Raw genomic sequence first — 20154 nt, forward strand, 5'->3', positions numbered from 1 at the left:
GAAAGAGATCCTTGATCTCAATGGGCTACTACCTGGTTTAATAAAGGTTAAATAAAATGTAACTGACGTTTGCAGTGACGTAACTGACATTTGCAGTGACATAACTGACATTTGCATAGAGTAACTAACGTTTGCAGTGACGTAACTGACATTTGCAGTGACATAACTGACATTTGCATAGAATAACTGACGTTTGCATAGAGTAACTAACGTTTGCAGTGACGTAACTGACGTTTGCAGCGACGTAACTGACATTTGCAGCGACGTAACTGACGTTTGCATAGACGTAACTGACGTTTGCAGTGACGTAACTGACGTTTGCAGTGACGTAACTGACGTTTGCATAGATGTAACTGACGTTTGCAGTGACGTAACTGACGTTTGCATAGATGTAACTGACGTTTGCAGCGACGTAACTGACGTTTGCATAGAGTAACTGACGTTTGCATAGACGTAACTGACGTTTGCAGCGACGCAACTGACGTTTGCAGTGACGTAACTGACGTTTGCAGTGACGTAACTGAAGTTTGCATAGAGTAACTGATGTTTGCATAGAGTAACTGATGTTTGCAGCGACGCAACTGACGTTTGCATAGACGTAACTGACGTTTGCAGCGACGCAACTGACGTTTGCAGTGACGTAACTGACGTTTGCAGTGACGTAACTGAAGTTTGCATAGAGTAACTGATGTTTGCAGCGACGCAACTGACGTTTGCATAGACGTAACTGACGTTTGCAGTGACGTAACTGACGTTTGCAGCGACGTAACTGACGTTTGCAGCGATGTAACTGACGTTTGCATAGAGTAACTGACGTTTGCAGTGACGTAACTGACGTTTGCATAGATGTAACTGACGTTTGCAGCGACGTAACTGACGTTTGCATAGAGTAACTGATGTTTGCATAGAGTAACTGATGTTTGCAGCGACGCAACTGACGTTTGCATAGACGTAACTGACGTTTGCAGTGACGTAACTGACGTTTGCAGTGACGTAACTGACGTTTGCATAGATGTAACTGACGTTTGCAGTGACGTAACTGACGTTTGCATAGATGTAACTGACGTTTGCAGCGACGTAACTGACGTTTGCATAGAGTAACTGATGTTTGCATAGAGTAACTGATGTTTGCAGCGACGCAACTGACGTTTGCATAGACGTAACTGACGTTTGCAGCGACGCAACTGACGTTTGCAGTGACGTAACTGACGTTTGCAGTGACGTAACTGAAGTTTGCATAGAGTAACTGATGTTTGCAGTGACGTAACTGACGTTTGCAGTGACGTAACTGACGTTTGCAGCGACGTAACTGACGTTTGCAGCGATGTAACTGACGTTTGCATAGAGTAACTGACGTTTGCAGTGACGTAACTGACGTTTGCATAGATGTAACTGACGTTTGCAGCGACGTAACTGACGTTTGCATAGAGTAACTGATGTTTGCATAGAGTAACTGATGTTTGCAGCGACGTAACTGACGTTTGCAGCGACGCAACTGACGTTTGCAGTGACGTAACTGAAGTTTGCATAGAGTAACTGATGTTTGCAGTGACGTAACTGATGTTTGCAGTGACGTAACTGACGTTTGCAGTGACGTAACTGACGTTTGCATAGAGTAACTGACGTTTGCAGCGACGTAACTGACGTTTGCATAGAGTAACTGATGTTTGCATAGAGTAACTGACGTTTGCAGTGACGTAACTGACGTTTGCATAGAGTAACTGACGTTTGCAGCGACGTAACTGACGTTTGCATAGACGTAACTGACGTTTGCAGTGACGTAACTGACGTTTGCAGTGACATAACGGACGTTTGCATAGAGTAACTGACGCTTGCATAGACGTAACTGACGTTTGCAGCGACGTAACTGACGTTTGCAGCGACGTAACTGACGTTTGCAGTGACGTAACTGACGTTTGCAGTGACGTAACTGATGTTTACATAGATGTAACTGACGTTTGCAGTGACGTAACTGATGTTTACATAGATGTAACTGACATTTGCATAGATGTAACTGACGTTTGCATAGACGTAACTGACGTTTGCATAGAGTAACTGAAGTTTGCATAGACGTAACTGACGTTTGCATAGATGTAACTGATGTTTGCAGTGACGTAACTAACGTTTGCATAGAGTAACTGACGTTGCATAGAGTAACTGACGTTGCATAGAGTAACTGACGTTTGCATAGAGTAACTGACGTTTGCATAGACATAACTGACGTTTGCATAGAGTAACTGACGTTTGCATAGACGTAACTGACGTTTGCATAGACGTAACTGACGTTTGCATAGATGTAACTGATGTTTGCAGTGACGTAACTAACGTTTGCATAGAGTAACTGACGTTGCATAGAGTAACTGACGTTGCATAGAGTAACTGACGTTTGCATAGAGTAACTGACGTTTGCATAGACATAACTGACGTTTGCATAGAGTAACTGACGTTTGCATAGACGTAACTGACGTTTGCATAGATGTAACTGATGTTTGCAGTGACGTAACTAACGTTTGCATAGAGTAACTGACGTTGCATAGAGTAACTGACGTTTGCATAGACGTAACTGACGTTTGCATAGAGTAACTGATGTTTGCATAGAGTAACTGACGTTTGCAGCGACGTAACTGACGTTTGCATAGAGTAACTGATGTTTGCATAGAGTAACTGACGTTTGCAGTGACGTAACTGACGTTTGCATAGAGTAACTGACGTTTGCAGCGACGTAACTGACGTTTGCATAGACGTAACTGACGTTTGCAGTGACGTAACTGACGTTTGCAGTGACATAACGGACGTTTGCATAGAGTAACTGACGCTTGCATAGACGTAACTGACGTTTGCAGCGACGTAACTGACGTTTGCAGCGACGTAACTGACGTTTGCAGTGACGTAACTGACGTTTGCAGTGACGTAACTGATGTTTACATAGATGTAACTGACGTTTGCAGTGACGTAACTGATGTTTACATAGATGTAACTGACATTTGCATAGATGTAACTGACGTTTGCATAGACGTAACTGACGTTTGCATAGAGTAACTGAAGTTTGCATAGACGTAACTGACGTTTGCATAGATGTAACTGATGTTTGCAGTGACGTAACTAACGTTTGCATAGAGTAACTGACGTTGCATAGAGTAACTGACGTTGCATAGAGTAACTGACGTTTGCATAGAGTAACTGACGTTTGCATAGACATAACTGACGTTTGCATAGAGTAACTGACGTTTGCATAGACGTAACTGACGTTTGCATAGATGTAACTGATGTTTGCAGTGACGTAACTAACGTTTGCATAGAGTAACTGACGTTGCATAGAGTAACTGACGTTTGCATAGACGTAACTGACGTTTGCATAGAGTAACTGATGTTTGCATAGAGTAACTGACGTTTGCAGCGACGTAACTGACGTTTGCATAGAGTAACTGATGTTTGCATAGAGTAACTGACGTTTGCAGCGACGTAACTGACGTTTGCAGTGACGTAACTGAAGTTTGCATAGAGTAACTGATGTTTGCAGTGACGTAACTGACGTTTGCAGTGACGTAACTGACGTTTGCAGTGACGTAACTGACGTTTGCAGCGACGTAACTGACGTTTGCATAGAGTAACTGACGTTTGCAGTGACGTAACTGACGTTTGCATAGATGTAACTGACGTTTGCAGCGACGTAACTGACGTTTGCATAGAGTAACTGATGTTTGCATAGAGTAACTGATGTTTGCAGCGACGCAACTGACGTTTGCATAGAGTAACTGATGTTTGCAGTGACGTAACTGACGTTTGCAGTGACGTAACTGACGTTTGCAGTGACGTAACTGACGTTTGCAGCGACGTAACTGACGTTTGCATAGAGTAACTGACGTTTGCAGTGACGTAACTGACGTTTGCATAGATGTAACTGACGTTTGCAGCGACGTAACTGACGTTTGCATAGAGTAACTGATGTTTGCATAGAGTAACTGATGTTTGCAGCGACGCAACTGACGTTTGCATAGACGTAACTGACGTTTGCAGTGACGTAACTGACGTTTGCAGCGACGTAACTGACGTTTGCAGCGATGTAACTGACGTTTGCATAGAGTAACTGACGTTTGCAGTGACGTAACTGACGTTTGCATAGATGTAACTGACGTTTGCAGCGACGTAACTGACGTTTGCATAGAGTAACTGATGTTTGCATAGAGTAACTGATGTTTGCAGCGACGTAACTGACGTTTGCAGCGACGCAACTGACGTTTGCAGTGACGTAACTGAAGTTTGCATAGAGTAACTGATGTTTGCAGTGACGTAACTGATGTTTGCAGTGACATAACTGACGTTTGCAGTGACGTAACTGACGTTTGCATAGAGTAACTGACGTTTGCAGCGACGTAACTGACGTTTGCATAGAGTAACTGATGTTTGCATAGAGTAACTGACGTTTGCAGTGACGTAACTGACGTTTGCATAGAGTAACTGACGTTTGCAGCGACGTAACTGACGTTTGCATAGACGTAACTGACGTTTGCAGTGACGTAACTGACGTTTGCAGTGACGTAACTGACGTTTGCAGTGACATAACGGACGTTTGCATAGAGTAACTGACGCTTGCATAGACGTAACTGACGTTTGCAGCGACGTAACTGACGTTTGCAGCGACGTAACTGACGTTTGCAGTGACGTAACTGACGTTTGCAGTGACGTAACTGATGTTTACATAGATGTAACTGACGTTTGCAGTGACGTAACTGATGTTTACATAGATGTAACTGACATTTGCATAGATGTAACTGACGTTTGCATAGACGTAACTGACGTTTGCATAGAGTAACTGAAGTTTGCATAGACGTAACTGATGTTTGCAGTGACGTAACTAACGTTTGCATAGAGTAACTGACGTTGCATAGAGTAACTGACGTTGCATAGAGTAACTGACGTTTGCATAGAGTAACTGACGTTTGCATAGACATAACTGACGTTTGCATAGAGTAACTGACGTTTGCATAGACGTAACTGACGTTTGCATAGACGTAACTGATGTTTGCAGTGACGTAACTAACGTTTGCATAGAGTAACTGATGTTTGCAGTGACGTAACTGACGTTTGCATAGAGTAACTGACGTTGCATAGAGTAACTGACGTTTGCATAGACGTAACTGACGTTGCATAGATGTAACTGACGTTTGCAGCGACGTAACTGACGTTTGCATAGAGTAACTGATGTTTGCATAGAGTAACTGACGTTTGCAGTGACGTAACTGAAGTTTGCATAGAGTAACTGATGTTTGCAGTGACGTAACTGACGTTTGCAGTGACGTAACTGACGTTTGCAGTGACGTAACTGACGTTTGCAGCGACGTAACTGACGTTTGCAGTGACGTAACTGACGTTTGCATAGATGTAACTGACGTTTGCAGCGACGTAACTGACGTTTGCATAGAGTAACTGATGTTTGCATAGAGTAACTGATGTTTGCAGCGACGCAACTGACGTTTGCATAGACGTAACTGACGTTTGCAGCGACGTAACTGAAGTTTGCATAGAGTAACTGATGTTTGCAGTGACGTAACTGACGTTTGCAGTGACGTAACTGACGTTTGCAGTGACGTAACTGACGTTTGCAGCGACGTAACTGACGTTTGCATAGAGTAACTGACGTTTGCAGTGACGTAACTGACGTTTGCATAGATGTAACTGACGTTTGCAGCGACGTAACTGACGTTTGCATAGAGTAACTGATGTTTGCATAGAGTAACTGATGTTTGCAGCGACGCAACTGACGTTTGCATAGACGTAATTGACGTTTGCAGCGACGTAACTGAAGTTTGCATAGAGTAACTGATGTTTGCAGTGACGTAACTGACGTTTGCAGTGACGTAACTGACGTTTGCAGTGACGTAACTGACGTTTGCAGCGACGTAACTGACGTTTGCATAGAGTAACTGACGTTTGCAGTGACGTAACTGACGTTTGCATAGATGTAACTGACGTTTGCAGCGACGTAACTGACGTTTGCATAGAGTAACTGATGTTTGCATAGAGTAACTGATGTTTGCAGCGACGCAACTGACGTTTGCATAGACGTAATTGACGTTTGCAGCGACGTAACTGAAGTTTGCATAGAGTAACTGATGTTTGCAGTGACGTAACTGACGTTTGCAGTGACGTAACTGACGTTTGCAGCGACGTAACTGACGTTTGCATAGAGTAACTGACGTTTGCAGCGACGTAACTGACGTTTGCATAGAGTAACTGATGTTTGCAGTGACGTAACTGACGTTTGCATAGAGTAACTGACGTTTGCAGCGACGTAACTGACGTTTGCATAGAGTAACTGATGTTTGCATAGAGTAACTGACGTTTGCAGTGACGTAACTGACGTTTGTATAGAGTAACTGACGTTTGCAGCGACGTAACTGACGTTTGCATAGACGTAACTGACGTTTGCAGTGACGTAACTGACGTTTGCAGTGACATAACGGACGTTTGCATAGAGTAACTGACGCTTGCATAGACGTAACTGACGTTTGCAGCGACGTAACTGACATTTGCAGCGACGTAACTGACGTTTGCAGTGACGTAACTGACGTTTGCAGTGACGTAACTGATGTTTACATAGATGTAACTGACGTTTGCAGTGACGTAACTGAAGTTTGCATAGATGTAACTGACATTTGCATAGATGTAACTGACGTTTGCATAGACGTAACTGACGTTTGCATAGAGTAACTGACGTTTGCATAGACGTAACTGGCGTTTGCATAGATGTAACTGACGTTTGCAGTGACGTAACTAACGTTTGCATAGAGTAACTGACGTTGCATAGAGTAACTGACGTTGCATAGAGTAACTGACGTTTGCATAGAGTAACTGACGTTTGCATAGACATAACTGACGTTTGCATAGAGTAACTGACGTTTGCATAGACGTAACTGACGTTTGCATAGACGTAACTGATGTTTGCAGTGACGTAACTAACGTTTGCATAGAGTAACTGATGTTTGCAGTGACGTAACTGACGTTTGCATAGAGTAACTGACGTTGCATAGAGTAACTGACGTTTGTATCTTTATGGCTTTAAAATGAAATACAACATTTGAGTCTAGAAAAGAAAATTCAAAAAGTGGTGAAAAAGGTCCCATTTTAACTTGAACTTTTTCTTTCAGTAGTTGCTGAAAGTGAGATGTAAAAGAGAGGGAATAAATATGTTGGGATCCCATGTGTTTAAAAAGGAATACTGAAACATTATTGACATAAATATTGATGACGGTTATAATATTCAGAAGTTCCACTTTTTTACATTTTGAAAAGATCATGACATGTCAAGAAGTCATGTATTAAATCATACATATTACACTGAACGGTATTAAAAACAAAAAGCTTTTTTACCCACTGAATATAATGCTTAAACACATTTTTTGGAACTAGATAGCTAACTTGTGGTAAAAATTGAATGTAACTCTTAAACATGTTATATATTTAAAAGTTTCTTTCTCACCAAATCTCCAGCATCTTGAGCCAACCGGTCCTTTTTAAACTACAGCATTTATTACCAGACATAAATGTTTATTTTTTTATTTCTTAGTTTTATCTGTGTTCATGTTTTGCAAGTACTTTCTGGCTGCCTGATGCTGCATATTTAATACATACCTTCATGAGATGTCTGCACCACCCCCAGAATAAAAACAATAATAGTAAAAAAGATTTATACAATTCAAACATTTCTAAATAAATAAACACAATAAACAGAAAAAATAAATCGAATTAACTCATGACTTTATAAATCTACGAAACATATTAATTAGAAATCTTTCAAAAATTTTTTGAGTAGTTTTAATTGCAATGGATATTGACACTATTCATTTTTTTTAAATCATGGTTTTCTGTGTATATTCCTTCATACATTCCTTCATCTTAGGAAGGGATTAGATGGTGTTGCGATGGCTTCCAGTGCAACTGTGAGAAATCTTGGTGTTATTTTCGATCAGGATTTGTCGTTTAAACCATATGTCAATCAGGTTTGTAAAATAGCCTTTTTCCATCTCCGTAATATTGCAAAGATTAGGAAAATCCTCTCACAGAGTGATGCAGAAAAACTAGTTCATGCGTTTGTATCTTCTAGACTAGATTACTGTAATGTGTTGTTAGCAGGATGTCCAAGTAATTTGCTGAATAGGCTCCAGCTGATCCAAAATGCAGCAGCACGAGTACTGACAGGAATTAGCAGGAGAGACCACGTCTCTCCAGTGTTAGCGTCGCTCCATTGGTTACCCGTAAAATTCAGAATCCAATTTAAAATTTTATTACTTGCGTATAAAGCCCAAAACGGCTTAGCTCCGCATTATTTGCAAGACCTGATAGTGCCTTATGTTCCTGTCAGAGCTCTCCGTTCTCAGAGTGCAGGTTTACTCGTAGTTCCTAGAGTATCTAAATGTAGATTTGGAGGGCGGGCGTTCTGCTATCAGGCACCATTACTTTGGAACCAACTTCCAATCTGGGTTAAGGAGGCTGACTCCACCTCCACCTTTAAAACTAAACTTAAAACCTTTCTGTTTAGTAAAGCCTATAGTTAGTGTTTAGTAAACCTCTAGCTGGTGTTGGTAAATCTCTAGGTAGTGTAAACTTTAGTGTGTCAGAGTCGCTCCTGTAGTTTCTTGTGCTGGCCCCCCCTTCTCCTCCCTTTTCTCTCTTTTGTCCATGTTGCAGCATCCTTTGCCGGACACCGGAACCTGCAGGTGGTCGTGGGTGGCTTGTAGCTTGCATTACGGAGCACAAGTCTTTCCCTGACCCTGCACCCCAACCTGGGACTTGCTGATTGGGCCGGAGCTTCGGGAGCTGTGTGCTGGCCTGCGGTCCCCACCCCTGGTCATCCCGTTGCTGCCCCCCCCTTCTCCTCCCTTTTCTCTCTTTTGTCCTGCAGGTGGCCGTGGGTGGCTTGTAGCTTGCATTACGGAGCACAAGTCTTTTCCTGACCCTGCACCCCAACCTGGGACTTGCTGATTGGGCCGGAGCTTCGGGAGCTGTGTGCTGGCCTGCGGTCCCCACCCCCGGTCATCCCGTTGCTGCTTCCACCTGCCTGCTGTGCTGTTGCCGTCCCTGACCCACCAGTCTGGCCCTCGGCAGGAGGGTCCCCCCTGATGAGCCTGGTCCTGCTCAAGGTTTCTTCCCTCCTAAAGGGGAGTTTTTCCTTGCCACTGTTTGGCTTAAGGTTTTTCTCCCACTAGGGGAGTTTTTTACCTGCCATTGTTTATGTAATATCTGCTCGGGGGTCATGTTCTGGGTATGGGTCTCTGTAAAGCGTCTAGAGACAACTCTGTTGTATTAGACGCTATATAAATAAAATTGAATTGAATTGAATTGAATACATCAGGCAGTAAGGGAATACGTATAAGAATGTGATTAATTGTGTTCCTTTACCTTTAGCGAGCTGCATCAAAAGGGAGACAGCGCAAAATCAAGTACATCATCCTCACCTTTACACAATGGTAAGTATCAAGATTCAATGTATGTTTTCAGGAAACGTGAGGAATCTGCATCTGACACTGATAACATGAATGTAGTTGGACACTATAACAACTTGTCTGTTGATTTCTGAACTTGGATTTGCTTATTTAACCTCCTCACCCAGCCGGCCTTGCACTGGTATTAATCTGATGATAATCCTGCAAAGCTCATTCAGATAGCGCAGCTGGACATGGCTGCTGGCATTGTCATGAATATCCGTCTGTTGCTGCACTTGACGCTTTATCAAGGCTGTGTGCCTCAACAGGCAGCGTTTCCAAACAACAGCTAAAGTTTCTGTCCTTGCATGGTCCTCTCCAGGGCAACAGCGAAGAAGAAAAAAATATACACACATCTATTTTTAAAAGGAAGGAATTCAGCACCACGCTGCCTCTTGCTGTGCTCCTGCAGGGTCTGAGCATGCTGACTGATTCATCCAGCTTTGAGAGAATCCAGCCAGATTGACTCTTAGCTGCTGCCACCTTGTGTCCAGAGAGGACCACAACAGACGTCAGATGTTTGTTATTTTGTCCATGTTTATAATTTGATGTGTGAATACCTCGCTCATAGTTAGGGAAAGTGTTTTGGCTTTAATCATTGATAAAATTCTGAGAAAAAAAAAGTTCCTATGATGTGATATATGAGATGAATTCAGCTCAATTCAGGTTATTAATATAGTGTCATTTCACAAGATAAGTCACCTCAAAGCGCTTTATGGAGAAAGTAAGCCAATTCAGTACAATTTAACTTAAATATAATGTAATTCAGTAGTTATTGTTCATATCACAATAATCAGTCCATCTAAAGAAACCAAAATATTGTATGAAATTTTCAGTTTGACTCAGTCGCTGATCCTGAGCGTGGACAAGGTGGCATGCGATAGCCGAGGGTGAGATTTCCTTTTTAAAAGGAGGAAACCTCCGCAGAAGCAGGTTCAGGAAGGACGGCCATCTGCCTCGAGCGGTTGGGGGGTGAGAGGACAGGAAAGAGATGCCAACAAACACAAAGAGATTAGTCCAGGGATTCCTGCTGCGACATGAACAGAAAAAAAGAGACATACAAAGTTATTGACAGCAATAATAGCATAGACTAAAAAGAGCAGAATTGCAAAAAGGATTAATTGGATTGAAAATACAGTATACAGTATAGCTTGACTTGCCTCTAAGGTTCTTCTTCCCCCTCAGGATTCTGGGAAAATATGTCTCAAAATTGCTATTATACAAAATATATTGTATGTTATATTGATTGCAGTAACCTCAATTAATAATGAAAAAGATGGCTCAAAAGACAAAAAAAGAAAAGCTTTTCACATGTCCCAAACTATAATTGAATGACAGATGCTTCTTCCAAAAGAGGATGGCTATTTAGATATGTTTCCTTTATTCTCTCAGTGTTTTCCATCTGTTTTTTAAAGGTAAACATCAAGCCAAATCTCAGGGCAAAAAGTACGACCAAGCTTCACTTTCACATCTGAAATACAGTCCAAGTTCAAGGTAATGTTTTTTTTTGTTAATAATACAATTCACTATTCAATTGAATAGTATTTATTTAATTTTTTTCAGGTGTGTGTAATATCTGTTAACTTTATTCATGATGGTATGGAATTTAAGATTTGTAATTATGAAGAACATAAATGTGTAAAAACTATATTATGCAAGAAAGTGAAAGAACAACTCAAACAGCATTGATTACATGACATCTTTAGAAGGTGACTTGAGGCAGACAGAACACAGGCCAATACTGAACACAACAATCCAGCACCAAATCAGAGGAAATGTAATCTCCTGGCACTTCAACACAACAGTTCAACTCATTCCCAATTAGTTCATTTAATACAAAGCCAATAAAATAACAATAGTAATTAAAGCTGCAAGCAGTGATGAACAGGCCCTCGTGCGTGCAATTTTCACCAATAAATTACTCAAAACTAAGTCTGATGACACCACCCATGACTCTTTATGTCAAACCATTCAAAAGTTATGCCAGAAAATAGGGACTATCAAATATCGACCAATCAGAAGAAGGGGCGGGGCTAATTCATGCTAATGAAGGTCAAGTACTCAAAACCGAGTCAGGTGACATGTCTTTATCACAACCCGTTAAAAAGTTATGGCAGAGAATAGGGACTATCAAATATCAACCAATCAGAAGAATTTGCACCAATTCTGTTCAAGGACTCAAAACCGAGTCCGATGACACCACCCACGTCTCTTTATGTCAAACCATTCAAAAGATACGGCAGAAAATAGGAGTTTTACGCGGCGCCATGGCCAAGCCATTTCACCAAAACTCACGATTTTGATAACTTTTCATCGTTAACGTCGTTTGTGTCTCCTGAGCGAGTTTTATGTCGAACGGACGATCCTGCTAGGAGGAGTTTGTGAAAGTACGACACCTGAAAATGGCATAAATGGCGCCAAAACTACACAATTAATTCAAAATGGCCGACTTCCTGTTCGGTTTCGGCCATGGCTCCAAGAGACTTTTCTTTAAGTTGTGACATGATACAGGTGTGTACCGAATTTCGTGCATGTACGTCAAACCGTATTGTGGGGCTTGAGGCACGAAGTTTTCTAGGGGGCGCTGTTGAGCCATTAGGCCACGCCCATTAATGCAAACCATTAAATATAACATTTTTTGCCAGGCCTGGCTTGCATGCAAAATTTGGTGACTTTTGGGGCACATTTAGGGGGGTAAAAAGGCCCTCATTTCGACGGAAGAAAAATTTAAATAAAAACAACAAAAATTCCTACAGATACAATAGGGCCTTTGCACTGTCAGTGCTCGGGCCCTAATTATTGCTTCGCTAAGGAAACCAACTTTTCTATGATACAATCCCCCACCCAGAGCAAACACCAGGCGACTGTGGGAAAGAAAAACCCTCCTTTAACAGGAAGAAACTAGAAAATAAAGACTAAAGACTAAAGAAAGAATTGAGGATAATTAAATCAAAAGCTCCAGATAATGAGATAAACAATTACATCTTGTAACCCCCCTCAAAGAACTGAAATTACAATGGTAGGTGGGGCAAAAAATTACAACAAATATTTGTTAGTGAGCCTCACAGCTAACACATCACTTAGGATGTGATATGCAGATGCATCATGTGACATGCAGGTTATCATCACAGCAGAATCCATCTCCAAAGATTCCAAACCCTTCACTTTGTGGCTGACACACGCTAGCCATGACTAATTGCAGTCCTACACTGCTGTCTGCAGCAGATCTGAGGTGATAGGACAATCAACAACGGTAGCTACCAATCATTTATAGGTAATGTTGAATTCAACTTGGTCCATCTTATTGGTTATGAATTTGACAGAATACCTATTCATAATGATCAAGTACCATAATAAACTCTTTATTTTTGGATGCAGTCTTTGTACAATTAATGCTTGTGTGACTGCACAATCCAAAACCTTTATTAAATGTTTAATCAATCATCCAGCTATTAAAAATCACAGCTAGACAGCCTGAAAAATGGGTACATTACAGCTTAAGACAATTTAAATGATGTTCGATACTTATTAATTTGCATGTGAAGAAAATATTAATGGTCCTTTCCATCGTTTCTGTTTTTCCTTCATAGACGGAAATCAAAGTACACCAGCAGCTCCAGAAAAGTGGTGTCTTCAGAGAAGAGCTCTGCTGGTCCAGATAACTGGCAGTACTGCGAGCAACAGGAGTTGACAAACTGTAGAGGACACGGTGGTGAAAGTACATTTCCGAGGCACATCATGAAAACCAGTAGTTCAGAATGGAACAGCTCTGATGATTTGGCCCTCTCCGAGCCCGAGGACAGGGAAAGCACTTACCTCTCCAGTAACAGCGAGGCTGTCACATCTGATTCCCAGTGCTCCAACACACCCCTGCCATACCACACTCCCAGCAACGGGACGGCAGAACCTCTCCAGCCAAACAGCCAGCGCCAGCTTGGTACAACAGGGTCGCCCAGCCTCCGTTCCACCCAGCGGATGCCTCCTCACGAGGGCGAAGCAGGCCACTCCACTTTTCGGCCCAGGATGCTTCAAGAACCCTTTCCATCAAGTCCTCGCCTCCCATCCACATCCTACATTAGTCCTCGCAGGAAGCCTGACATGTCATGCCTACGGACCTTCTCGGATGCAAGTTCGAAGTCGGGCTCTGACCCAGAGAGGAGTACTCAGTCATCGTGTGAAAGTGAAGAAAGACTTGCTGCGTACAGGGCGGAGCAGGCAGCGCCAGCTCAAGAGGTTTCTCTGACTACATACTTTAACGTGGACAACTGTATGACGGAAACATACCGTCTCAAGTACCACAACCAGAGGCCTCTTGTCCTCTCTGCCACAGTGCCACGGACAGCAACTGCCAGCGAGCGCAGAGATAACAGCCACACGCTCCCCCCAGAATCCCACTCACAAGACGTGCCAAATGTCAGACCTGAAACAAGTAAGTCTCCTTAGAACAAAAGTCAAAATAACACCATCGGTGCGTCCGAAATGCCATACTAAAAAGTATATACTAAAAAGTATACTTAAATTCGGCACACTTTTGAGTAAATATCAGTAGTGTGCATTAATTTGGACGTACTATTAAGAGCGCACACGTCACTTCCTGGGGGGGGGGGGGGGGGGGGGTTGTTAACCTGTCACAGCAGCGGTAGCAGCGGTAGCAGCGGTAGCAGCGGTAGCAGCGGTAGCAGCGGTAGCAGCGGTAGCAGCGGTAGCAGCGGTAGCAGCGGTAGCAGCGGTAGCAGCGGTCCGCTCCGCTATTTCCCGTTTATTCTGGCCGAAACAAGATGACATTATATAATATTATTAAATACAAATATTATAATATTAATATTATATAATAATATTATTATACTTAATATTATACTTATGACATATACGTATCACTTAGGAACCAAACGCCGCTGCATTGCATTGTGGGAAGTTTCTGTTCGGCTAGTGTCCATCAATCCACACTAATAAATTTCTCCGGAATGAGTATGGATAGAGTATACTATTGAGAACGTTTTAATGTTTCGGACACACTAAAAAATCTCGCACACTCATTTTGCATACTCATTAGGGTGGAAGTATGTGATTTCGGACGCACGCCATTTCATTTTGTTCCTTTGTGTGTCAATGAATGTGCATAGTACAGTCATAAAATCACTTTTAACAAGAATGTTTTGTTTTTTTTCTCTACAGGCCATAATAGCAATAAGCCCACTGCAAAATGGAACCCAGTGACAGCCAAAGGACTGGACCAGCGTGGCTTTTTATGATTGTGAGCTTTGTTTACACGGCTGGACGGTGTGACTGGATGCCAAAGAGTTTACAGAATGGAAGTATGTTTGGTACCCCACATTTCCAAACTGGGTAACATTTATTTATGCAAGCTTGTCACATCAGTAAAGCCTAACTCTAAATGCTGTTATGCGTTTGTTTGATGGATGATCAACTATCACATATCTTCCTTTTGTCCCACAGTGTTGCTGTGAACCAAAATCTTTTTTCAGTTTGCACAAAGAGTTGTTTAGTTTTTCTAACTCTTTTTAATCACCTCATGTCCAGTTTGAAATATATATTTATTATGTATATTTTATAATTTGTGCAATAGTTCTGCAAAAGTGCTGCCATAGCGACGATGTATCTAAACAGATTCCAGGTGAGCATTGAGAGATTATGAAGGTTCGCAGACGTTGGTGTGGTCTGCGAAACAATTACAAGGTTTATAAGATGAAATGATATGTTATAAGAGTCTTTATAAATTATGTGTTCAAAAAACACAAAATAAAACCATGTTTTGCCTCATCAATGGTAGATTAAAGGTAGATCACCTGTCAGAGGAAATGGATTGGAAATGTTGTTTTTTATTTATTTCATGGTAAACTAATAAGTAGGCACACTCTGGGCTTTATCTCAGTTGATAGATAATGCAGCAGTAATCCACATTCGGTTACTGATTTGTTTCAAGTGCTATAATTTATTATCTGTTTTATAACATTTTTGTGTTAATGAATGACTGTGAGCCGTCTCAAGTCACCCTGTCTTGCCGCGGAAATCTGTCGACAAAGATTGTGATTTGACAAAGAGAATAAAACGAGATGCAAAGTGAATGCCCCTTTTTTATATGAAAATTAGATTATTAAAATGTGTATTCTTTTCTTTTCTTTTTTTTTTTGCATGGCTGCATTCAGTTTATGGCATTTTACAAAATATAATGTTTTTAGAGCATGTGATCCTGTAGATGGGGCAGCCCTCAGGCTATTCAGTATGTCACCGTACACAGTCACACAACCTTGTGTATTCTACCTTCGATTTGCTGGTTCTTGTAATCCTTCTTTTGTAATTCACAGTGATGTCAGAGTATATAAACCTTTTCCAGTCTTCCTCTTTGAGTAGACAGATTTGAACAAAGTCTACGTTTGCAGGTGTTTTCATAATGATGCCATAATGATGTAACCGAAACGTCTGACATAATTACTAACCGTGCAACTTAACACACCGGTATTCTTGTTGGTAACAATAATCATCTGAATCTCAAACCTGCATGTGGCCTTTAAAGATCATACTAGCTGTATGTACAGCGTGAGCATGAGCATGAAAATGCTGGACTTTTTTAGTCCAGTTTACCTAACATTATATGGGATTCTATTTAATTGTAATAAAATGAATTCATCAAGTAGCAATTTCTAACCATGATTGATTTAAACACTTGAATGTTTTTCTCTTCCTCACACAAGAATACTGAGTATTGTTTATGCATTTCAAGTATGTATATAATAGAATCAACACACTGGGAAACACCTAACTGTTCAAGACATGCTATGCATTCACTAAATTTGCTGTACTTTAAAATGACTTGAAATGCACATTTTGGTGTTTTTTCTAAGTCTTTGTATTGCGTTTGTCCGGCATTTCCAATGTAAAATGTAAAAAATAAATGTTGCTCCCCTTTCAAATATACTGTACATAAAAGTTTGTAATTTCTGCTGACTAAACTGCTAAGTCTTTTCCTAATCGTACATTTTGTGCACATGTCATATCTGCTCAAAGTAACCTTTGTCCAGGTATTTAGCAACTCTCCTCACTGAACACAGTCAATAAATCTGTTGTGGGTGTGTGTCGTCTTTGTGTTGCAGGAACATGCCGGAGTTAAAACAACCCCGGGTCTATTATTAGATGCTGAGGAGTGTAAAAGCTCTTAAAAGGGCCAAACGGATGTAAATTGGAGCAGTTTTGAATGAGAGTGGATTATGTGTTTGCAGAAAAACAGGAATTAATGTTCGCATTTGGGGCCATCGAATATAAATGACTCTTTCAAGCATTTGACAAGACTCAAAAATGTGGTTCCATGTAAGTGATAGTGTGAACAGGGTTATTACAGAACCAAAGCCTCTTTTATTTTGTAAGTGTACAAAAAGTGCATAAAAAGGACCATTTATCCAGGCATCTCCTTGTAAGGCCGAACAAGTTGAGTTGTTTCTTAAAGAGTTTTACATATATATATATATATATATATATATATATATATATATATATATATATATATATATATATATATATATATATATATATATATATATATATAATGACTAACTATCTGCTAATTGTTGCACCTATTAACATTTGTCATGATTTGTTTATTTATTTTTAATTTTCCAAGTTCCACGAGGAACTAAACGGGTTGAATGGCGCTGAAGAAGAATGTCTTCAAATGAACTGATTTGGTGTTCACACTTACACTGGAACAGAGTAATATGTTACTGCTGTTTGTCACAAGACACATTTATCACTGTCATTTTAATATCGGTAAATTCATTGTCTAAAGTAACACATTATAAACCTATCAAATATTGTGAACATATTAGATAAGATTCAAATTAAATTCAAGTTTATGGACCAGATCACATTATTGTTAATCACATTATCTTTTATGGCCCCTGTAATTTATTTTTTGTTTTTGAAGCAAAAAGAAGAAAAACTCTCTTGTTTGCACACATGTTTTGGTTAACGTTCAGAAAGTTGTCTCATCAGTTGGATGTTTTTGGTGAAACTTTGTTTCTCTGAATGAACCTCTCTCTGGTGAGGAGATGAATGAAAGACAGCAGAAGGGGACGCCACAAACCTTTGAGTATAAATATAACATATCAACAGCAACACTGAACAATGTCTATTGTTGTTCGTGTGTGTGTGTCTGCATTGTGTTGAATTCCTTTTCAGAGGTGACTTTTAGAGCTGAAAACAGCAATTTTGGCCGTTCAGTAGTTTTTCTCGTGCTGTTTTGTGCCTGGAAGCTTAATGATTGACAGCTCCATTTAATTAAACATAATTTGAGGTTTTGTGTTTGGATAAATCCATCTATCTTGGACCCACTGCTGGTGGTGATTATGTAAAACTTTTATACTCTCCAGAGGCATGTTTGAGAAGAATTGATAATTTCCTGTGTCTAGTAAACACTGATAGTTGGCATCGATACATATCTTTTAATCTTAGGCTCTGATCACACTGGATGGTTCAATATTCAAATAAGAAGAAAGGTTTCCACATTGCATCCCTCAAATTAAGATTGATGTGTATGCTAAACTGCACTAAAGCTTCCCGAGACTGGGAATGATCATTTTCACAAACAAAATGCAAAAAAAACAAAATCTTAAAATAGACACATGACTTTATTTGTGCAGGTATAAAAATGCATCACAAATCAAGCACCTTTTGCAGTTTAAGTAGTTTACAATTCATCCCAATAATGTAAGTAATTCTGAGATTAAACAAACATCTCTCAGTTTAGCTTCGTAGAGCTGCTTGGTCTAACTCCTCTTGAAAATCCTCTTTGCATCCACGCCTTCGTAGTTGTAGGTCTGTGGGAGAGATGATCCGATACAGTTAACGTCATAGTTTATGTATCTGGTTCACACAGCTTTGTCCAATATAAGTTAACTGAGTTAACTGACACATAAAACTGTTTCCTGAATTTATCTGCTTTCCTCCATTAAGGTTTCCCAAGTGTTTGGGATTTTGTTGCTTTAATTTGAATTTAATTTAAAACTCTACCTGGGTGAGTTCATCTCCTTGGACGATTCTGGTTGTTGTCAAGACTTTCCCATTGTCCTTTCTGTTGAAAACCCCTTTTAACATGTCACCCTCCATGGTCCAAGCACCCTGTGAGAGACAGAAAAAAATGAATTTATATATATACTGTTTTTTTAAAGTAGCCATTCGTTGCAGTTCTTGAGAGAATGAAAACACAGTTCAAATGTTTAGATGAAGAAGAATAATTACATTAAAGGCTTGTTAAGATACATCTCTGGGGAAATAATACTAAAGCACGATGCTGCAGCAGCGGATGCTTACCGACACCTCAGTCCCATCTGCAAGGCTGTACTCAAAGGTGACCCCCAGGGTGAAGTCCAACTCAAGGTTACGGAATTTGCTGCTCTCCTTGATATGAAACTTTTCCCCAGTCTGTTCGATGGTTATCGTGAGGTTGTCATGAGAAGCCAGCTTCCTCTTCACCATGTTAATTCCTAAGAACAGACACAGTGAATAATGTTCAATCGGATCTGAACAATGACAGGAAGTCAGCCAGGATAAAATCTCTTCGTACATTGGTGGTTCCTTCGTTTGTGTCTTTGGAGATGGTGAGTAGAAGCCAAAGCCAAATCACAAACATGCCCAGTAGGTCATCATGCAACCCTCTTTCAATTGTCTTTCGACTCAGTCAACATATTAATCATTTAAAGACTTCTTCAAAAAAATGTTTTTTTGTGCAATTAAAGTAAATATGATGACCAATTCCCGCTCTTATTTTGACCTCAACACACCAGTCATCATTAAATATGATATATTAATAATGCCTACTTGCATTTTATAAATGGCTGAATAATAATCTAGTAATTGGAGGAAAATTGGTTTGCTTTTTTAAATTAAAATCAACCAATTTTCATTATATTTTAGTAATTTTGTCACACAATGGTATGTATAGTGATGAGATATATACTCCTACTCATGCATCGAATGTCAGATGTTATTAAAATAAAAAAAATAAAAACAACAGCTAAAACATTTAAACAGCACAAAGGCCACTATGTCACGTTCAACAGCACTCACCCATTTGTTCCATGAATTTCTCATAGTTGTCATTGCGCTCGATCTTCCAGGTGCCGTTGAAGGTCATGGTGACTGTGAGGTTGATCTGGACCGCTCTGCAGAGAGGAATGTCTCTCTCCGTGCCTTCCACTCCTATTTAAGCTGCACCGTCTCTTATCTCTTCATTGATCTCACTGATGATGTGGCTGTTTAAAGCTCATGTTTTCTTTAGCCAGTGTCGACGCTTTTTGAATTACGGCGTGAACCTTTTGAACTTTTGTCTTTGTGTTTACGGAAGGTGTTGGCGTACGTTAAGCACAATAGATTTTAGTTGGCACACGTCTCTTCGTCAATTCTTCCACGGCCGATTGTTCCAACTGTCCAAATCTCCAAATTTGAGTTTGAGTTTTGGGCTCTCCAGGACCTTCAAAACGTTTTGGATGAACTTTGATGCATGTTTCGGCTCATTGTTACCAGTCTGGGTTAGACGAGCCACTGCATAAGCACTGGAGAGCTTCTCTGACGACACACTTGCAACAGTTTTCCATGAAACAACCACTTCACAAGAAGCCAGTTCATCATAATTTTTTCACTCACTGTTTTTCTCCCTGGA

General features: G+C 40.5%; 2 protein-coding genes across 2 annotated transcripts in view; one reads left to right on the forward strand and one right to left on the reverse strand.

Moving 5' to 3' along the window:
• Positions 1–16537, forward strand: part of usp53b (ubiquitin specific peptidase 53b) — a 42727-nt gene extending 26190 nt beyond the window's left edge. The window contains exons 14-17 of the mRNA XM_061716919.1: positions 9406–9467; positions 10898–10976; positions 13073–13911; positions 14658–16537. Coding sequence (XP_061572903.1) covers positions 9406–9467; positions 10898–10976; positions 13073–13911; positions 14658–14734 — 1057 coding nt within the window. The 3' untranslated portion in view covers positions 14735–16537. The remainder of the gene's footprint in view (positions 1–9405; positions 9468–10897; positions 10977–13072; positions 13912–14657) is intronic.
• A 1568-nt stretch (positions 16538–18105) lies between these two features.
• On the reverse strand, positions 18106–19720 carry fabp2 (fatty acid binding protein 2, intestinal). Its single transcript, XM_061730427.1, has 4 exons — positions 19563–19720; positions 18807–18979; positions 18507–18614; positions 18106–18313 (listed from the first exon to the last, which is right to left on the reverse strand). The coding sequence occupies exons 1-4, from the start codon at positions 19627–19629 to the stop codon at positions 18263–18265; spliced, it is 399 nt and encodes a 132-aa protein (XP_061586411.1). The 5' UTR covers positions 19630–19720; the 3' UTR covers positions 18106–18262.
• Positions 19721–20154: the final 434 nt, after the last annotated feature.

This window comes from Cololabis saira, chromosome 1 (assembly GCF_033807715.1).
Source record: "Cololabis saira isolate AMF1-May2022 chromosome 1, fColSai1.1, whole genome shotgun sequence".
NCBI classification, from domain to species: Eukaryota; Metazoa; Chordata; class Actinopteri; order Beloniformes; family Belonidae; genus Cololabis; species Cololabis saira.